This window comes from Leptonychotes weddellii, chromosome 10 (assembly GCF_054177405.1).
Source record: "Leptonychotes weddellii isolate Sample4059 chromosome 10, ASM5417740v2, whole genome shotgun sequence".
Taxonomy (NCBI): domain Eukaryota; kingdom Metazoa; phylum Chordata; class Mammalia; order Carnivora; family Phocidae; genus Leptonychotes; species Leptonychotes weddellii.
In genome coordinates this window covers 27,825,563-27,846,063 of record NC_138378.1, presented here as the reverse complement: position 1 = coordinate 27,846,063, position 20,501 = coordinate 27,825,563, and the positions used below count along the sequence as shown (strand labels likewise).

At 41.2% G+C, this 20,501-nt stretch overlaps 2 protein-coding genes across 3 annotated transcripts; both read left to right on the top strand.

Moving 5' to 3' along the window:
* Positions 1-2,769: 2,769 nt before the first annotated feature.
* On the top strand, positions 2,770-9,157 carry PCNA (proliferating cell nuclear antigen). The gene is made up of 6 exons (XM_081833191.1): positions 2,770-3,151; positions 4,019-4,116; positions 4,277-4,344; positions 5,086-5,280; positions 7,666-7,789; positions 7,875-9,157. The coding sequence occupies exons 1-6, from the start codon at positions 2,931-2,933 to the stop codon at positions 7,952-7,954; spliced, it is 786 nt and encodes a 261-aa protein (XP_081689317.1). The 5' UTR covers positions 2,770-2,930; the 3' UTR covers positions 7,955-9,157.
* Positions 9,158-9,701: 544 nt separating this feature from the next.
* On the top strand, positions 9,702-17,889 carry TMEM230 (transmembrane protein 230). 2 transcript variants are annotated; one of them, XM_006735491.3, is made up of 4 exons: positions 9,702-9,844; positions 11,792-11,912; positions 13,230-13,352; positions 16,815-17,889. In XM_006735491.3, exons 2-4 carry the CDS (start codon positions 11,814-11,816, stop codon positions 16,953-16,955), a joined length of 363 nt encoding a protein of 120 aa, XP_006735554.1. In that variant the 5' UTR covers positions 9,702-9,844; positions 11,792-11,813; the 3' UTR covers positions 16,956-17,889. The 2 variants fall into 2 exon arrangements, with proteins under 2 accessions (XP_006735554.1, XP_081689318.1); XM_081833192.1 differs by lacking the exon at positions 9,702-9,844 and adding an exon at positions 12,280-12,358.
* The last annotated feature ends 2,612 nt before the right edge of the window (positions 17,890-20,501 follow it).

Sequence of the window (20,501 nt, the reverse complement as noted above, 5' to 3'; positions counted from 1 at the left end):
ATGAACCTTGCCATTTGCAACAATATGGTTGGATCTTGAGGGCATTATGCTAAGTAAATAAATCAGATAGCGAAAGACAAATACCTATGTGGAACCTAAAAGAAATCTCTATGTGGAACCTAAAACAAGAATAAAAAACTGAGTTTACACATAGAGAACAGATTGGTGGTTAACAGAGGTAGGGGGTGGGAGTGGGAGAAATAAGTGAACTGCTTTCTTGTGTGTTTTTGTTTAAATTGACTTTAAAGACTTAAAAAAATTTTTTTTAATTTACAAGTGGATGGCACAGACTTGGAAAAGATTCCAGAGACAAGAGTGTAGCACTCTTGAGAAAGCTGCATCAACACCTGTGATAAGAGTATGCTAGCATATGGAAACACAGCAGTATCAGCAACTGTGAAAAACTGAATGTGGAGAAATATTAAGAATGCCTTGGGGTGCCTGGGTGGCTCAGTCATTAAGCGTCTTCCTTCAGCTCAGGTCGTGATCCCAGGGTCCTGAGATCGAGCCCCACATCGGGCTCCCTGCACCGCGGGGAAGCCTGCTTCTCCCTCTCCTACTCCCCCTGCTTGTGTTCCCTCTCTCGCCATGTCTCTCTCTGTCAAATAAATAAATAAAATCTTTTTTAAAAAAAGAAAAGAATGCCTTAATTCACTTTGATTATATTTTTATGTATGCTAAAGAGTAATATACAATACAAATATTTTAAATAATCTAAAAGTTCTTTCAGTAATTACAAAATAGAAATTCTAAATGATAAAGCAATGTGTGACGGTTTGACATTTTATTTTTTTTCTTGTGCTACATGAAAACAATGGTGCATCTTAAAGTTATCTTGCTTTCAGTGAAACAGATTCATCCGTTAGAATTGCCAGAGAGAAAGAATAGATTAGGGAAAGGCAATATTTGAAACAATAATGAGAATATTCTAGACTTGATGTAATATATAAATCTTCTGACTTGGGGACACTAAACTCTCTAGACAGCATAAATAAAACTAAATCCACATCAAGATACATAGTAGAAAAACTAATTCTACAGACCAAGATAAGATAGCAAATACAACTAAAGGGAAATGCTATAACCAAAGCAAAAGAAAAATAACAAAATGGGGGGAGGGAAAATATATGTAATAGAGAAATGGTTAATATATAAAGTGTTCCTTGTAATCAATAGGAAAGAGTTTAATAGAAAAGATAAACATACAATGATCACTCTTAAAAATATATATATGAAAGTTACCCAACCTGTAACAATTTTTTTTAAAGATTTTACTTATTTATTTGAGAGAGAGAGAGCATGAGCAGGGGGAGGAGCAGAGGGAAAAGAAGAGGTAGAAGCAGACTCCCCGCTGAGCGGAGCCGGCCTGTGCAGCTCCATCCCAGGACCCTGAGCCCAAGGCAGACACTTAACCTACTGAGCCACCCAGGTGCCCCCTGTAAATATTTTAATATGCAAATTGAAATTTTCACACGAATAAGCATTGATTTTATTTTATTTTTTAAAATTTTATTTATCTATTTGACAGAGAGAGACACAACGAGAGAGGGAACACAAGCAGCGGGAGCGGGAGAGGGAGAAGCAGGCTTCCTGCTGAGCGGGGAGCCCGACTGGGGGCTCGATCCTAAGACCTTGGGATCATGACCTGAGCCGAAGGCAGACGCTTAAGGACTGAGCCACCCAGGCGCCCCGAATAAGCATTGATTTTAAAACAAGATTGGTAATATCTATAGTTAGGAAAATATGGGGAAATGAGCACGTCCACAGTCTTAGGTAAATTGCAATCTTTCAGCGGCCAATTTAGTAACATTTATCAAAACTTTAATGTGTATGCTACTTCAAGGAGTCGATCTCACAAAAATCAACTAAGTGCCCAAAAGTGTCTGTAATTACAAGAAATTGGTAAATTTGGTTACATGCATAGGATACTATGCCATTGTTTTAAGAGGTGCTTATATAGAGGTGGTATGTGACAGAAAATTAAACGTATCTTATTAAATACATCACAGAAGTGTTTCTGGTATGAACCCATTTTGTTTCTTAAAAATGTATTTGTATAGGGGCGCCTGCACATGATCCCGGGCTCCTGGAATCGAGTCCGGCTTCGGGCTCCTTGCTCAACAGGGAGCCTGCTTCTCCCCTGCCTGCCCTTCCCCCTGCTTGTGCTTGCTCTCTGTCTCGCTCTCGCGCTCTCTGTCAAATAAATAAAATCTTAAAAAAAAATTTGTATAGAGAATAGAAAGCTTAGAAAGTTGTATACAGTAAACAACACGAGCTTGGTGTGCGTGTGGGCGGGGAGGGGGCAGATAATTTTGTAATCATAACTGTACACCTCTTTACCTTTTGACTTTTAGGAGCACATCACTTCTATAATAGCAAAAATAAAATGCATATTTAAAACAGCTATACTCAGGCTGCAAGGCGTTTTCCTCCTGGTAGGTTGGATTTGCGTTTCACTGGCTAAAATCTTTCTATCCCTGAAGCGGGAGGTGGAGGAGGCAGCTCAAAACTGTAACTCTAAGAACCCCAACCCGGGTCTGGCCTTCACAAGCCTAGACTTGTTTAGCGTCCCGGTTCTCAGAACAGGGAAAAGAAGGCAGTCCTACAGGAGGCGGAGGCCCCGCCCCTGCATCCAACCCTCCAATGGATGTTCAGGGAGGACGGGCTACATGCAGATCAGGGACACTATTGGCCCTAGAGTCTCTCCGCCAGGCAATGGGCGGGGCAGCGTGGTGACGTATCCACACGCGGCGCAGAGGCGGAGAGCGCGCGCTCCCAGACGCGGCGCTATTAAACGGTTGCAGGCTCTGCGGGCTGGGTGTGATCTTCCGCCTCTCAGACTTTCGCTCGCTCTTGTCGTCTGACGCCCAAGCCGGCTACAACTTCCTCCTTATCTCCGCCTGTAGCTGCGTCGTTGTGATTCTGCCACCATGTTCGAGGCGCGCCTGGTCCAGGGCTCCATCCTGAAGAAGGTGCTGGAGGCGCTTAAGGATCTCATCAACGAGGCCTGCTGGGACATAAGCTCGAGTGGCGTAAACCTGCAGAGCATGGACTCCTCCCACGTCTCCCTGGTGCAGCTCACCCTGCGTTCCGAGGGCTTCGACACGTACCGCTGCGACCGCAACTTGGCCATGGGTGTGAACCTCACCAGGTGAGCCCCGGGGTAGCAGAGAGCCGGGCTCTCGTGCACCCCCACCTCCTGCTCTTGGCGGGAGCGCCTGCTAGCTAGGCCTTCATTGGCTGGCATGGGCGACCTGCGCTATCTCATTGGCCTGCGACGCCGAGGGGCGGGATCTAGCGGAGCGCGCGGTTCGGAAAGCCCGCGCTGGCAGCCGCGCGAACCGGCTTTTTCCGCGCCAAAGTCACAAAACGGGTGGTGGCGGGAAAATGACGGGCTTCTTCGCAATGCCAGGAAAAGCCTTGCACAGCTCTTTGGCCATTAAGTGCTGGCGACCTTGGATGAGAAACCTTTGGCTTGATTGACTTTAACTGTTTTATGATGTGCCTTAGTTCTGTCAGCCTACCTAGGGACAATCGGTTGGTTCTGGTCTTTTATTATTATAAAGTTGCAGTGAGCACCCTGAGTTCCTGGACTTAAAATTTCTCCCGGGCAGTGGCTTTCAACTTTTTATTACTACTTGTCTAGTACATAAACATGTTTAAATCTTAAGGCTTATGAGAAATACTTACCCCGACTACGTGCAGTGTGTTTTAATGAGTATCCTAGATCATCTTTCATGATCGTCGCGACCGAATAATTTGCTTCATCCATCAAAGGGATTTGCAATTCATAGTCTTCTGTTGATATCCAGAAGTGAAATTGCTCGTGGTAGGGTGTGTGCTTGTTAAAATATAAATACTGCAAAATTGCATTACAAAATGGCCGGATCAGTTTACCTAACTCACCCAATTCCTCAGACGACCCTGGTAAAAATGGCAGCTCCTTGTTTTAATTGCGTCAGAAATCGATCTTGAGAACATTGTGTTGATTTTAAATCCTGTGTCTTCTGTGCTCTAGCATGTCCAAAATACTAAAATGTGCTGGCAATGAAGACATCATTACACTAAGGGCCGAAGATAATGCGGACACCCTGGCACTAGTATTTGAAGCTCCAAGTAAGTCATACCCTTCTACTAAGTTATACTGGAGGAAATTTAAATGCAGTGCATTTCTCAAAGTTGTGAGAAATTTAAGAAAATGTTTGTGATGATCGTAGAACTTAACATCATAGTTATAAACTTAAATGCTTTTCTTCAATCTGCTTTCTTTTGGTAGATCAAGAAAAGGTTTCCGACTATGAAATGAAGTTAATGGATTTAGATGTTGAACAACTTGGAATTCCAGTGAGTATCAAAGTTTCTGACTGTACTGTACACAAGTCATGATAGTTACATAAGATAATGTTAATAATACCATTTAAAGCCCAGTTTCAAACAGAACTTCTATATATCTGCTGATAACATGCTCCAAAGTGGGGTTTTAGTATTTATACTGACATTTATAATTTCATTAAACTGCAGTACTCTAAAATGAATCATTGGTTGAATTCAATGCGCTAAATGTGTATTTGCGTTAACTTCCATCCCCCCCCCCTTTTTTTAAGAGTAGACTTTAAAGCTGTGTTAGCAGAAATTCATTAAGGTTAAATTTATCAACATAAAAGGAGAGAAGAGATGTTGAGATGTTAAAAATCCTTAGTATCTTATTTTCTTGTTTTGTTTTGGTAAGCAATTGGGCCTCCTTGAACAGCCATCATCGTTTGTATGCCATGAATGTCCTCTTGATTTAGCCCAAAAGGTGATTAGGGGGAGGCTCTTTTCCCTGAATAGTGCCTTTATCATTAAAGGTTTAAACTCTTAATTTTAGTTTTCTTAGTATGATTATTCTTATGACATACTTGTTTTATATCTACATTTATTTTTTTGAGTGTTAGAGTATGTTAGGAAATTACACAATGAATGATATTTCAAAGTAATCAGGAAATCTTAAATTCTGAATTCTTGTCTAGATGTGGAGTCTTCAGAAAATGAGAATGCCAAATCTTTAATTTCCAGCAACTGAACTTTATTTTATTTTTTAAATAGGAACAAGAGTATAGCTGTGTAGTAAAGATGCCTTCTGGCGAATTTGCACGTATATGCCGAGATCTCAGTCATATTGGAGATGCTGTTGTAATTTCCTGTGCAAAAGATGGAGTGAAATTTTCTGCAAGTGGAGAACTAGGAAATGGAAATATTAAGTTGTCACAAACAAGTAATGTCGATAAGGAGGAGGAAGCTGTAAGTAGTTTCTTAAGTAAACAGAAAATACTTTGAAGAGCATTGTAACCCTTCTTAACATTAGGTTGTGCCTTAGTCTATTCAGGCTGCTATAGCAAAGTACCATGGACAATGACTTATAAACAACTGTAATTTATTTCTCACAGTTCTGGAGGCCAGGAAGCTGGCAGATTCGATGTCTGGTGAGGACCTGCTTCCTGGTTCACAGACAGTGGGCTTCTCACCTAATAGAAGGCTCAAAGGAGCTCTCTGGGGTCTCTTTTAGAAGGGTACTAGCACCAAGCACCTCCTAAAGGCCGTACCTCCAAGTACCATCACATGGGGATTTGGTTTTAACATGAATTTTGCAGGAACACAGACTTCAGTCTATAGCAAGGTAATTGCAACTCAACAGAAGGATCTAGTTGGAGGTAAAAATTTACTTTAGGAGCTCTTATGTAATCTTTATATTAACTTTCTATACAGTAGGCCCAGTAGGGGGCCCAGAGAACCCCTATTTAGGGACAAAATAAAGAACACTCTAATTACTAAATATCCTTAAATTAAGGTTTTCCTATATAATCAAGTGTTTTTAAATGATATTTATAAACTAATATTTTGTAATTATATTTAAAAAAAAAAAAAAGCCTTGCTAGCCTTTAAATAAACATCAGTTAACTCTGTAAATTAAGGACAGTTGAAGGTTCTAACCTCATAGGATTATTAAGATTAAATATGGTAACAAAGTGCTTAACATAGTGTCTGACATTTTAAGTTTATAGTAAATATCAGATATTCTAGTCCCTTGCGTGAGTAGTCAATCCTTAGTTTAAATGAAGACTTAAAAATATTAGTAGCAAAAGTCCAGGGGCTAATTCTGAATTATTGGTCTCCTAAATTATATTGTAACTCCACTGCCATTCTGGATTTTTGTTTTAATCTCGAGTTCGTTCTTTTTTTTTTTTTTAAAGATTTTATTTATTTATTTGACGGAGAGAGACATAGGAGAGAGGGAACACAAGCAGGGGGAGTGGTAGAGGGAGAAGCAGGCTTCCTGCTGAGCAGGGAGCCCAATGTGGGGCTCAATTCCAGGAACCTGGGATCATGACCTGAGCCGAAGGCAGACGCTTAACGACTGAGCCACCCAGGTGCCCCTCAAATTAGTTCTTCTATAAATATTTTTATATCTGAAGTATGAGCATTTTATCACATTTGGTATCAAGAATTTTTCAGTGTTTTCCTATTTCCTTGGTTATTTCAAAGTTGTTTGAATTAAGATTAATAAGCTCTGTACATTGTAGTTCGATGATAGGCCCTCAAATTCTTTTAATCTATTGGTTCTCCATTCAATTTCTTTTTTACCCCCTCCATTACAATTTGTTGAAGCAAATCCTTTGTCATTGAGTTTTACCGAAGTCTGGATTTTGCCCATTGTATTCCTTATGTCAATAAATACGCTCCTCTAACCTGTATTTCCTATAAACTGGTAGCTACAGCTCTAAGAGGCTTGATGATACTCAGTGTTTCCTTTGTTTTGGGAATGAGAGAGCAAAAATACAGATGGTGGTATGTGTACCTCTAGTAGGTATGAAGTGTCGTATATTTTCTTAGCAGCCATAATAATCATTTAGAATCATTAGGTCATTAGGGTTGTAATGTATTAATACATTTCATTCCTTCATTTATTATCTGATTTATTTATTAGGAACATTCCCATAAAGAGAAGCTTTCTCTTACAATTTGTACCTGAGCTACAGTTCATATGGGAAAGGCAGACTAAATACTTGATTCTTTTTTTAATTTATTTTTAATTAATGTAATGTATTATTTGTTTCAGGGGTACAGGTCTGTGATTCATCAGTCTTACACAATTCACAGTGCCCACCATAGCACATACCCTCCCCAGTGTCCATCATCCAGCCACCCCATCCCTCCCACCGCCCCCCTCCACTCCAGCAACCCTCAGTTTGTTTCCTGAGATTAAGAGTCTCTTAGGTTTGTCCTCCTCTCTGGTTTCATCTTGTTTCATTTTTCCCTTCCTAAATACTTGATTCTTTTGATTTACCAGTCCTCAAAGTTAGTTTCATATCACTCTCCAAAGTAAGCAATAAAGGGTTTTTTGGTTTTGTTTTTAAACGTATATTCTAGGGGTGCCTGGGTGGCTCAGTCAGTTAAGCGTCTGACTCTTGGTTTTGGCTAAGGTCATCTCATGGAACGAACCCTGCTTGGGCTCCACACACAGCCTGGAGTCTGCTTGAAGATTCTCTCCCTCTACCTGCGCCCCTCCCCGTCTTGCGTGCACCCATGCACTCTCTCTAATAAATAAATCTTTAAATATATTCTAAACTAATGGGTTGCAACTTTCTTGATGTTTTTCAATATGATTAATCTTTTGTTTTGTCTCAGGTTACCATAGAGATGAATGAGCCAGTTCAGCTAACTTTTGCACTGAGATACCTGAACTTCTTTACAAAAGCCACTCCGCTCTCTCCTACAGTAACACTCAGTATGTCTGCAGATGTACCCCTTGGTAAGATAATTGGTTTGTTGAATCTTGTTTTGTAGATGGTATAGTGGACTTCTCAATAATTAATTATGTTCCTGTCTTCTTTCAGTTGTAGAGTATAAAATTGCTGACATGGGACATTTAAAGTACTACTTGGCTCCCAAGATCGAGGATGAAGAAGGATCTTAGGTATTCTTAAAATCCAAGAAAAGAAAGTTAAGCTCTTTAAGAACTGCTTCTGAGATGCCAGCATGTACTTGAGTCTGTCACCAAATTTGTACCTCTGAATACATATGTAGATATCTTCTGTAAATAACCTATTTTTTCCTTCATTCTTTACAATTTGTTTAAAGAATAAAGTCCAAAGTCAAATCTGGTCTTGTTAACCTAGGAATATTTCTGCCTTACCCAAAAATACTTGTGATTTTCATAACAAAAGGGTTTTGACTCTTAAATACAGTTTTAAGAATTTTTTCAATTTAAATAAAAGTTATTTGAATTTCAAACATCACAAGACAGTGCCTTCATTTGGACCATGACTATTGCAAGTATCCTAGGGAATTCAGTTCAAGCTACCATTTCATGTAAATGTGCTTATTTTTCCAGTCTAGAGCAGCCTGATAAAAATACATTAGATACAGCAATAAAAAGTATTCCAAATACAGTAGGTGACAAGATATTTTTGGGGATTCATTTGTCAAACTTATTTTGGTATTCTTCTAACTTGAGTTCAAGAAATGAACAGGAGGGTAGTCCTATATATATATTGTTATTTTGTCAATTTTGTTAGCAAAAACTAACACTTTTTTCAGAAGCTTTATGTACCCAAAGCTGTGTGGACTTTAGAAGACTAGCATTGCTATAGGGCAGTGTTTCTTTGGCCTAGGGAGCCTTTTAAAAGAATCTTGCAAGATTTAGTAGATCTGTGATAGGGCCCAAGCAATATGTGCAAAAATAATTTTTCTAATATAAGTAGCCTTTTTTGGGGACTTAATCCTAGCGGTTGTGAAACGGACTGTTTAAATGTTCCTACTAATTGTGCCACAAAGCCACAAGCTGGCATAGTACATTTGAGAATTGCTTCATTAAAGTTCTTTATCCCGGTGTGTTTTGTGCTTGGTGGTTTAAATGACTGGTTTCTTTTTGTAGTATCTGGACTGAGTTCTAGTTACTGGACGGTAGAACTCCCTGTACCCAGTAGGTTCATTACCTTCTGTGTGCCTGGGGGTCGGGAAGGATATTGGCTGCAAAGGGGCCTGATGGAAGTTTTGGGAATGATGTAACATTAATAGAGACTGGTGATGGTTCCAAGACTGTATGCACTTGTCAAACTCATCCAATTGTACTTTATTGTGTGTAAATTATACTTCAATAAATCTGACATTTACAAAGCTTCACGTGCTGCAAAATGTCCCTTGTGGGCGGGCCTCTTACCTGGGTCAGGCCCGATGGTGAGGAGGGAAACTGAAGCACAAGAATGTGGGGCCACTCGAGAGTAGTGGCGGGGTACTGACCAGCAGAGACCACGGCGCGCCTGCGGGGAAGGCCTACAGCCCTGGGCAGTGACTGGGAGACCCGGCCGTTCCGGTCATCCACAGCTTCACTGTCTTGGCTTCCGTCTCCCGTGGGTGCCACTGAGCTCCCAGCACTGCCGGAGGGATCAGGGAAAGGAACAAGTAGCCGGTTTACCCGGAGTCTGACTGTGACCCAGACGGCCGGTCACCCAAGGCACCTACACAACCCAGCGGAGGTGACCGGCAGCAAACCCAGGGCGCAGCGACTCCCGCAACCCCACGGGGCGGAACTCCGCCGGCGCCTCCCGAGAGCCCCCGATGCCGCCCGCAGGATGCTCCCACTAGCGCAGGACCGAAACGGGAAGTTTCGAAGAGTGGAATAAGAGGACGTCGCTCCCGGTGACGCCACTTCCGGCGCGCCGCCGTTTGGCGTGCCACTTCCGGCGCCGAGCTGGGCGGGTGGGGCGGGTGGCCGTTAGGTGAGGCGTGCGATGAGGCCTCAGGCGTCTCTGCTGCCAACGGTGAGCGAGCTGTCGGCGCGCGGGCGGCCTGGCGCGGCGTTCCGGTAAGGCGTGTGTGCGGCGGGGCGGGAACAGAAGCGCCCCCCTCAGGAGCCCGGCGGGGCCGAGACTGCGCTCCCTGCCGAAATCCACTTCGCGTCGGGGTGTGGAGCGTTCGCCAGCCTGGGTCACCGCTGCCCTCTTCCCAGAAACCGGTTTTGTTTGTTTCCGTCTAAATTCGCGTCGGTTTTTATTTGTCTTCCTGGCTAGGCTTGGAGATGGGCAGGAAGGTAGTGTGTGTGGAGGCGCATAATGCCAGGCACAGCGCTGAATGCTTTACTGATGCTTTTAAAGTCTTGCAACCCTCGCGTGTTTAGGAAGTTTGGGGGTTGCGGTGGAACCGGTAAAAAAAAAAAAAAAAAAAAAAAAAGCCTTTTGGGAACTTGGACTGGTACTCGGTTTACGTTTTTCCTTCCTCTTGCAGAATTCTTAACTCTTTGCCGCCAGTAAGCATTCGTCTCCCCTCTCCCTGACACCCTGCGATTTTTTATGTTTTGATACGGGTGTATGAATAGGTAATGGCAGAGTATGTAAACTTTTTTTAAAAAGACGATACAAATCAGAGGTGATTAAATGCCCTCAAAACCCCCACATACCGGTAGTTTGGACTTTAAATTTTGTAGAATTAAATTTAGGTTATGTAATCGGGATCGCAACACTTAAAAACCTAGTATTTAATGCAGTTTGAGCTAACTTCAAAAAAGCATATAAATTAGCATTCTGGATTCAGTACTTGATTTCTGCACTGGTATATAATATAAAAAGGGACATTTGCATTTAGCACCAATTCCATCATAATGCTAGTTATTTTAGGTTGACTGCGGGCCACTTAAAACGGCTCAATAATTGGGATAAAGTATATAGAAGGCACTTAGAGTAGTACCTGGTATCTCACCAACACTGGGTAATTATTAACTGACATTATTATAATGATGATGGTTATTTACAAAGTATCATACCAGAGGAAGGCAAAGTCTTTATGGTTTCTGTTTTTTTTTTTTAATGTTGTCCTTATTGTGAAATACTTAATTTTCCCTTTTTACGGATCCACTTCACCTTTAGAATTAGCTTCACAATCAAAATAGATTTACTTGTTTTATTCATATAACTTCGTGATTTTATGGCAGAAAAGTGCACAAATTACAAATTTTTCCCCCATTTAAATGTCATTGTTTTTTAATCTTATCTACTATCTCTTCAACTAGTGACAAAATAGCCATGATTTCATTACTGAAGTTGGTTTTGAATATTTTGAACAAAAACCAGATTTTATTTTATTTATTTATTTTTTTTAGGAAGCTATAGAAGTAATCTGGAAAATGAAATCACTACTTTCAGTGCTTGGGGTGGGGCAGAGAGGCAGGGAAATTGGCACTGGTACAGTGCTGATTACCAGTACTGATAGTGCTGATAGCCAAATTTACAGGAAGCTCTACAGATTTTTTGCATTAAAAGAAAGATACCCATTAAGGGGGATCAACAAAATGCTGATGTGAGTGTATTCCATATCCTACCCATTCTCCGTCCCTGGCAAGTAAGAGAATCATTTGAGCATATGCTCTTTTTGCTTTTTCCTGAAACAGGGACAGGGGCCAGGCAGTACTATAGCAGAATGACTGAAAATGTGGACTTAGGTGTCAGACTCAGATTTAAGTCACCACTCCTCACCTGCTCTGTGTGAGGCTTTGGAAAAATTAGGAGGCACAGGAATATTGGTGCCAAGATAAACATGAGGTCTGTTTCTTGGCAAATGTCTTGACTCTCGTTCTACCAGGACAAGTCAGAGTAGATACATAATGAGAATGTTTTCACTTTGTCAAAGGAATATCAGATTTTAAGTGCAATGGAGTATAAATTGCCAGTTGCTTAGTATGACATCTCAGCCCAAAACTCCCAATATATGTAACACACTGATGTCACTTGCATACAATGACAGTTTTCTTTGTCTTCAGACTATAGCTGTGTCAGTGTGTTATGATGCCATCCCGTACCAACCTGGCTACTGGAATCCCCAGTAGTAAAGTGAAATACTCCAGGCTCTCCAGCACAGACGATGGCTACATTGACCTTCAGGTAAATGGCGAAGGGAGCTGATGAGACTGGCTGGCTCTGTTTCTTTTGAGTTAGCAGGAAGACCTTACAGGTGGAGGATTTGCTAACTGTCCATGGGGATCAGAAGGAGCAGCAAGAAGGAAACTCATCTCTGAGACCCTTTCAACCATAGTTTGCAGAAGGAGGGGCCTTGGTAGAGCAGTTTCAAACAAATATAAATATTGTTCATTTCTAAGAATTTTTAGTTGTAACGCCAGAGCCCAGTAGTTATGTATTTTATTTAGTTTTTCTGGAAAATACTCAGATTGTGTTTTGTTAAGTAGAATTTTTTTAAGGACTGTGTCATTGGTTCGTTTACACTTTAGTCAAAGCCAGTTCGTCTTTTAAGGGAGAAACTAGCTGCTAAAGCCAGCAGATTGTGGGAATCTTCCTTCTTTCCTGATGTCATGAGATCCAATTTATTAAAGGTATTCTTTGTGGCAAACAGTAAGTAAAACAGAATATTTGTTAAGTTTGTATTCTACCCTGATTCATTATTTATAAAATACTTAATGTGTAGCATCTCCTTTTGACCACTTCCCCTTAGAATAGTTTAGGTGGAACCAGGGCTAAGGAGGAAGAGGCAGGAACCCATCCCTTTAAATATAAACAAATCAATGACTCTTTGCACTCTTCGGACCCATACTTGAAGGAGAGAAGTTTTTTTTTTTTTTGAAAGGACATCTGGGAAGCTTCCAGCCAGTTAGGTCAGATACAGAAATGAGGCAAACCTTAGAAAGCTTGTCTCTGAATCTTAACTTTGAATTGAACTTATTAACAAGTTAAGTTACTTGATCCATGGGGTGGGCAACTAGTGCTTTAGAAAAAGCTGTTTCTAAAACCTTTGACTGTATGCTAACTTAACTTTGAATGCCAGAAATCACTAGTTTTGTTTACTTCTCCAGACCATGATATTCACTCTTGAATCCCTGTAGATTAGTACAACCTTCCATGTGCCAAGCATTTAATAAATACATGTTTAATCAATGAATGACCATTAAAGTGTCTTTTGTTTTTGTAAGAAAATATTTTCTTATGGTGAATGGTATGTGGAATGAGATTAGAAGTAGAAAGAGTAACATTCTGCTGGAACTCTTCTGAGTGATTGTTAGAGCAATAACTAGAGCTTCACTTCCTGTTTGTCCCTTGCCTTTCTCTCCCAGAGCTCTAGTGGGTAGTAGGACTTCCTTCAAGACACACAAAGCATCCACCTTGGTTCTTATTATTCTCCGTGCTTTAAAGTGTCTCAGTCCTGGTATTTTCATAATGCTGTGCCTTTTTTGTTTATTTCTCTTCCAGTTTAAGAAGAGCCCTCCTAAGATCCCATATAAGGCCATTGCGCTTGCTACAGTGCTGTTTCTGATTGGCGCCTTTCTCATAATCATAGGCTCCCTTCTGCTGGCTGGCTATATCAGCAAAGGGGTAAGTTGAAGGGTTTGTGGGAATGTGCCATGAAATCTTTAAAGTGGGCTCTATTGTTTTATATTCATATCTAGTACAGGATTTGCCAGCAGAAAGAAGAAAAGAGTGTTCTTTCAGATTTTGTTCTCTGATAACGAAGCATATGTTTCTTTTTTTGAGCAAGAACATGCTTGTCCCACAGTTTCTGTGAGGTGTGGGGGGCAGGTAGGCGCATTTTCCCTCTGAGATGTCGAGCAATCTTCCCACTGTGATAGTTTAGAACAGCAAAGCTGAGCCTTGCATTGAGGATTCCTGATTGATAACGGCTGTACCTGGAGTAGAATGTGTTATTGCAATTTTGCAGTGCCACAGACATTCCAGGTTTGGGGAGAAACAGTGAGGCTTCTATAGGTCTGGGGCCACTGACCAAACCAGGGCTTGTGACTCATGAGTCTGATCCTTCTTACGTTGGGTTTGGTTGGAGTTCTTGTTATGCTTCCGAGTGTTATCTTCAAAACCTAAAGTGGTATTTGGTGGTTCTTTTTCTCGGGCTATATACATACACTAATAGACAGTGCCCAAGTTGATCTGAACTAATAATGATCACAAGTCATGTCTGTTCTTCAACACACACCAGGCCAGGGGATGATGGTCATATTGTTCTGCAGAGGGAACACAGCCAACATCTGAAAAACTGTGGACACTATAGAAATTGGGAATAGTAGCGCTGTTGCAATAAAATGGCTGCATGTGGTTTTTAAGAAGTGAATCTGATTTGCCTTTGTTTCTTATCTATTTAAAATTATATGGTCACCAGGTGTTTACTTGGTGCAATCTGTGTTTGAACATCTAGCTTCAGGACTGTGCCTTCAGTTAACTTTCATTGCAGTATACAGTATCAATTCCAGAGGACTCTGTTAATGATATGAATATTGAGAGTGGAGGTGACATCCACATGCAGCAAATATCATTTTACCTTGTGTGGTTTATAAAAGACTGCTTTATAAATAAAGATGTTAAGAGAATCACTAATAAGTTCTGTTTTTTTGGTTTGGAGTTTTTTCACTTTTTATTACAGATATTTCAAACAAAACAGAAGTAAATGAAATAATGTATTAAACCCCTCTGTGTCTACCACTCATCATCAACAGTTATAAACATTTTGCTTCATGTATTCCCCCACCTTTTTTTCCTGTGTATGAAACCAAATACCAGATTTACATTTTGCTGGTATTCTTTTTGTTTTTGTTTTTGTTTTTTTTGAGAGAGAGAGAGAGAGCTCATGAGAGTGGTGGAGGGCAGAGGGAGAGGGAGAGAGAGAGAATCTTAAGCAGGCTCCATACCCAGCATGGAGCCCAGTCTCACAAGCCTGAGCTCATGTCCTGAGTCGAAATCAAGAGTCTGATGCTTAACTGACTGAGCCCCCCAGGCACCTCTATTTTGCTGGAATTCTCAAGTAGCATCTTCAGTATGCATCTGTAACAGTTTTTATATAAGTTTACGGGTGCTGTATTAATATCTTTGACCTTGACTTCATATTTTTGTTAGATTTAGAGACTTACTTAGATTCAGGTTTAGTTTTCTTTGAGAAAAAATATATCATAGGAGGTGCTGTGTATTTGTTATGGCAGGTTGGTTTTGAAACTTCGATGTTAATCAGAATCATCTGGCAGACTTGTTAACACACAGATTCCTTGGTTCCATTCCCAGAGATTCCAGGTCTATAGGTGGGTGGTGAGAATTTGCATTTCTAACAAGTTCCCAGGTAATGCTGGTGGTCCATCAACCACATTTTGAGAATCATTGCTGAGACATTTCATTAGTCCCGCATTGGGCTCCCTGCTCAGCAGGGAGCCTGCTTCTCCCTCTGCCTGCCATTCCCCCTGCTTATGCACGCATGCTCTCTCTCTCTCTCTGACAAATAAATAAAATCTTTGAAAAAAAAAGAGAAATTTTTAGATTGGGTTTACCTTAGATGAGGGAAAGCTTAAAATTAATGGGAAAAATCACAAAGGAAAAGGAGGATAAATTTAACTGTATAAACATTTAAAACTGTACCTAAAAACAAGGCAGATGAATTTTATGAGTGGATTCATTCATTTAATACATTTATATTTTGGGCACAGCTGGGGATCCAGGGATGAACAAAGTCCCTGCCCTCCTGGAACTCCCCAAATAGTTGAAGCCCTATTGATAAAAACACTTAACACCATTTCTTCCTCTTCGACCTGTGAATTGTGCTCATAGGAATATACAGTAGAATCTGAAAGGCCAAGGAAAACAATGAAGTTTATTGTGGTATTCTGTACAGTTACAAAAAGTGAGAGACAACCAAAGTATCCAACAGTCGGTAGGGGGGTGGTTAAGTAAAACTGTGGTGCATCCATTACAGTGGAATGATAGACACCATTAGTTGACATATAACATGTTAGTGTCAGGTATACAACATGATTCAATATATCTCTATATTGCAAAATGATCACAATAAGTCTAGTTAACATCCATCACCACACATAGTTAGAATTTTTTTTCTTGTGATGAGAACTTTCAAGATCTATTCTCAGCAACTTGCTAATACGCAATACAGTATTATTAGCTCCAGTCACCATGCTGTTCATTACATCTCCAGAACTTACTTGTTTTGTACTGAAAGTTTGTACCTTCTGACTATCTTCACCCATTTTGCCTATCTCCCACCCCCAGTGCCGAACTTTTCATAATATTTTGGCAATTGCTTGTTACACTAAGAGACTAAAACAAGGCACAGGGTATGGTGTATTCACAACTAGAAACTAGAATGGAGAAAAGAAGGAAATAAACGAAATATCTATGGATGAAGATGGACAATTTATTTACTTTATAATTTTTTTTTAAAAGATTTTATTTATTTATTTGAGAGAGAGAATGAGAGAGAGCAAGCACATGAGAGGGGGGAGGGTCAGAGGGAGAAGCAGACTCCCCACTGAGCGGGGAGCCCGATGCGGGACTCGATCCAGGGACTCCAGGATCATGACCTGAGCCAAAGGCAGTCGCTTAACCAACTGAGCCACCCAGGCGCCCCTACTTTATAATTTTTAGTGCTTTGCAGTTTTGCTACATTTTTTTTTTAGGATTTTATTTATTTATTTGACAGAGAGAGAGAGAGGAATAACAGGAACACAAGCAGGGGAAGTGGGAGAGGGAGAAACAGGCTTCCCACGGAGCAGGGAGCCTGATGTGGGGCTTGATCCCAGGACCCTGGGATCATGACCCGAGCTGAAGGCAGACGCTTAACGACTGAGCCCCCCAAGCGCCCCTAGAGTTTCTACATTTTATAATCAGGAGGAAAAGAGATGTAAAGCTGTTCCGTTGGTAGCATACTACCCAAAGGAAATGCTCTGAAGAGTGTAAAATACTGATGTATGGGTTGAACCTATGGCTTTGTTTTATTTTAAAATTGGTAGTTTGTATGGTACTAATGTGTTTGCCACCTTCTGCCACCAGGGGGCAGACCGGGCTGTTCCCGTCCTGATCATTGGCATCCTGGTGTTCCTGCCAGGATTTTACCACCTTCGCATCGCCTACTATGCATCCAAAGGCTACCGGGGTTACTCCTACGATGACATTCCAGATTTTGATGACTAGCACCAATCCTCAACCCTGAGGAGAAGAGTCACAGATGGGACTGAGACCAGCTTTAAGATATTGAGCAGAAACTGGCTAAGGGCTAAGGAGTTCTGCAGTTTGCAGATGTTAAACAAAAGAATGGCCATCCTCAAGATGTCAACTGAGCTTACAATTACAAATTAACTAATTAGGACATGCTCTATTTTTCATCTCCTGGCTCTGGCAAAAGCTGACAAGTTTTTCCACACTAGTATGTATCTTGGAAGAGTAGCGGTGTTAATGGTGTGGGAAAGCAGGAGGTTATCCTGTAGTGGAGAGTGTTACTGCTGCCACCCTTTTTGGAGTTCAGCATTTCTTTTAAATAGTCCTTATTGTCAGTTCTGGTAGCAAATGGAAAAATGTAATATGTCAGATTTCGTATTACTAGTAATTTATCTTGAAAACATCTAAGTATCTTACCCCTATACTCATCTCTCACTTTGTGTGCTAATGGAAGACCTTGGCAAATCAAATGTCAGTGTGGGTGCATCTGTAATATTTTTTACTTGCTTTCTTATTAACAGCAGCCAGGACTTTTTTAAAATCTCAGAGCAAGTTTGCAGAAGGTAAACGCCTTCTCTGTTCACCAATCCTTGGTCGGCTTTGATTTGGTCCACCAGTAAGTTGGCCAACATAATTTGGGTTATTCTGTTCTTTATAGATCAAGATGTTCTGTATATCGTGCCTTTAAGGACTGGACTTTGGCTGTTTCCTAAGGAAAAAATGTAAATAAGTGATTGTTATTTAGAGATTATAAACCTGTTGTTAGCACCTTGCATTATGATGTCATTCTGCTGAAGACTGCAAGACTCAACCTGGATCCCTAGATGGACTAGACTGCCTTAGTTTGATTCTGTTTCCTAGCTTGCACAAAGTGACATACTCAAAAGAAATTAAAATGCCAAAATCTAAACCTAGACTTAAAGTGAGTTAATTTCAAGTATATTTCAGAAAACATTTTAATGATTATATGAGATCTTTGATCCCAGTACCCAGGGCCATCTTCATTTTTAGATAACTGGCCTTGTGGGTCAGACTGCTTTTCAGTTGTCCTCTTACTATGAGCTTATGGACGTGGGCGACTAGAAGCCTGGAAGGGCCATCAACTGAGATTTGGAGGGCTGTGGGTGGAACAAGTTTATTGGGGAAGGTGAATTCACTTTTGGGTGTGTTAAATTGTAGATGTGTACTCTACATTCACATGGAACTGTTGAGTAGGCAATTGGAAAGCATGGATCTGGAGTTCAGGAGAGAGTCTAGGCTAGGGCTAGAAATTAGGGAGTCATTATGGGGACAATATCTAAAAGCTGAATGGTACCACTCACAGAGTGAGTGCATATGAGAAAAACACCTAGGACTCAGGAAATGAGGGACGGGGGGTGACCTGAAGCAACTTCCAAAGTTAGGTGCATTTGGTAATGGGAGAGGAGGCTGGGGAGCCCAGTACTCTATTGAAGTTCCTGGGCCTTGACACTGGAGATGTAAAGAGATCTATAAAGCTTTATCATGGGAACTGTTTGTAAAGCAAAACTCAGACCAGAAGGTTTGGCCAAACCAAATTATTTGGTCTTTTTTTTTTTAAGATTTTATTTATTGGAGAGAGAACGAGCAAGGAGGGAGAGAGAACGAGCAAGGAGAGAGAGAGGGAAAGCAGACTCCCCACTGAGCGTAGAGCCTGAGCAGGGCTCAATCCCAGGACCCTGAGATCATGACCTGAGCTGAAGTCAGATGCTTAACTGACTGAGCCACCCAGGCACCCCTATTTGGTCCTTGTTATAAGGGTAATGATGCTTCTGGTAAGGGGAGAATGCTCAAAATGGAACTAAAGGCCATAAAATGAGAAGTAAGCATCTTGCGATAGAAGGTAAACATTTGCTCCCCAACCCATTCTCTAAGGTTGTCTAATGAAGTTTCTTATACACCCATCTAGAAGTGTTCTAAGCACATAAACCCATCCTTTTTAAAACTCAGACTTCCATTGTATATTTCTATAATTTTCCTTTTTTTCACTTACTCTGTTTGCTATTTCTTTCCATATCCATGGAGATCAGCCACATTCTTTTTAAAAATCTACACTAGAATATAGTTTTCCAAGCTGTGCATGTAGTCCTAGGGTCCCAAGAGCGGAGACCATAAAAGTCCTAATCCTCCCCTCTGGTGTCCCCTAACAAATGGCCCTTGCTGTTCTATGTGAACATTCAGGCTCATAATCTCATTCCAGTGGGATTGTTTATTCAAGTATTACTTGTTTGGGTTTTTAAAGATTTTATATATTTATTTTGAGACAGCGAGCAGGGGGAGGGGAGGAGGCAGAGGGAGAGAGAATCTCAAGCAGACTCCACACTCAGCGCAGAGCCCAACGTGGAGCTTGATCTCAACACCCTGAGATCACCACCTGAGCTGAAGTCAAGAGTCAGAAATTTGACTGACTAAGCCACCCAGGTGCCCCTCAAGTATTGTTTATTAAGACAAAATCAGACTCCCTGTAACTGCATTGACAGTAAGTGTGTATTTTGGTTCTTTATAGAAAACATCTAAACGTTTGTAACAACGGTGAATGTTTCTTGAAACCTTTGCCCAGATGTGCCAAGCACCTTTATTGCATACTGTTTGATTTTAATCCTTGGAAAAAACACCAAGTTGGATAATATTCTTAGGTAATAGGTTGGACATTTGGGACTCAAGGCAAAGCCTGAATTGCCCTTACCAAATATGAAAGCCCAAGTGCCTTTAAGGGCCGGGCAAGTAAAGAAGGGGTGGGGGTGGGCAGAGCCATAGACAGTAGTGGGGACCTAAGTCGATTGTTAAATGTATATTTTATGTAAAAGCAGTCTTCTCTCCCCCCCACCCCCGCCCCAATGTTGGTTAAGCCATGTGCTCTAGCTTTATAAGGATTTTCTTACTTGCAACAACTGTTAGACCTCTCGTTCATCATTTCCAAGGCTAAAAATCCTCTGGGGTTGCGTCAAATGTTTTATGTATGACGGAGATTCAGACCCGTTGCCTCTGGATAAGCTTCCCCTGGTCAGTGCACTCGCCGCATACTGATTCCTTCTGCCCCGTCGTGTGAGGTGCTAAAGGCATAACAGGAAAAATTGGGCATGGTCATTGAGGAGCGGAGGTTGCAAACTAGTGAACACAGATGTCGGCCTGCATTTTGTTTTTAAAAATGGAAGGGTTCGCATTTTGATTTGGGGCTTTTTCTTGAAAAGTCACTAGATTTTTCTTCTGTACTGAGACGCTACAACCACCTGGAGCAAGGTAGTAAAGCAGCTTCGTCTGAGCAGAATTGTCCAGTTCACCACAGTCCTCACCGTTGCTTGGCTGCTTGTGTGCCCAATCTGCTAACTGTTTTTGTTAAGGGCAAGAGTGCGTCTTAGGGTTGCACAAAGTCCAGCACAGTGTTTGGGGGCACTTCAGTTTATTAAATGAACCAAAGTTCGAAGTGCATTTCCATCCCAGGATGCTATGTAATGTTCCTTCGAGGTGTGGACAGTTGGGCTGGAACTATTCGATTCAGGTGGT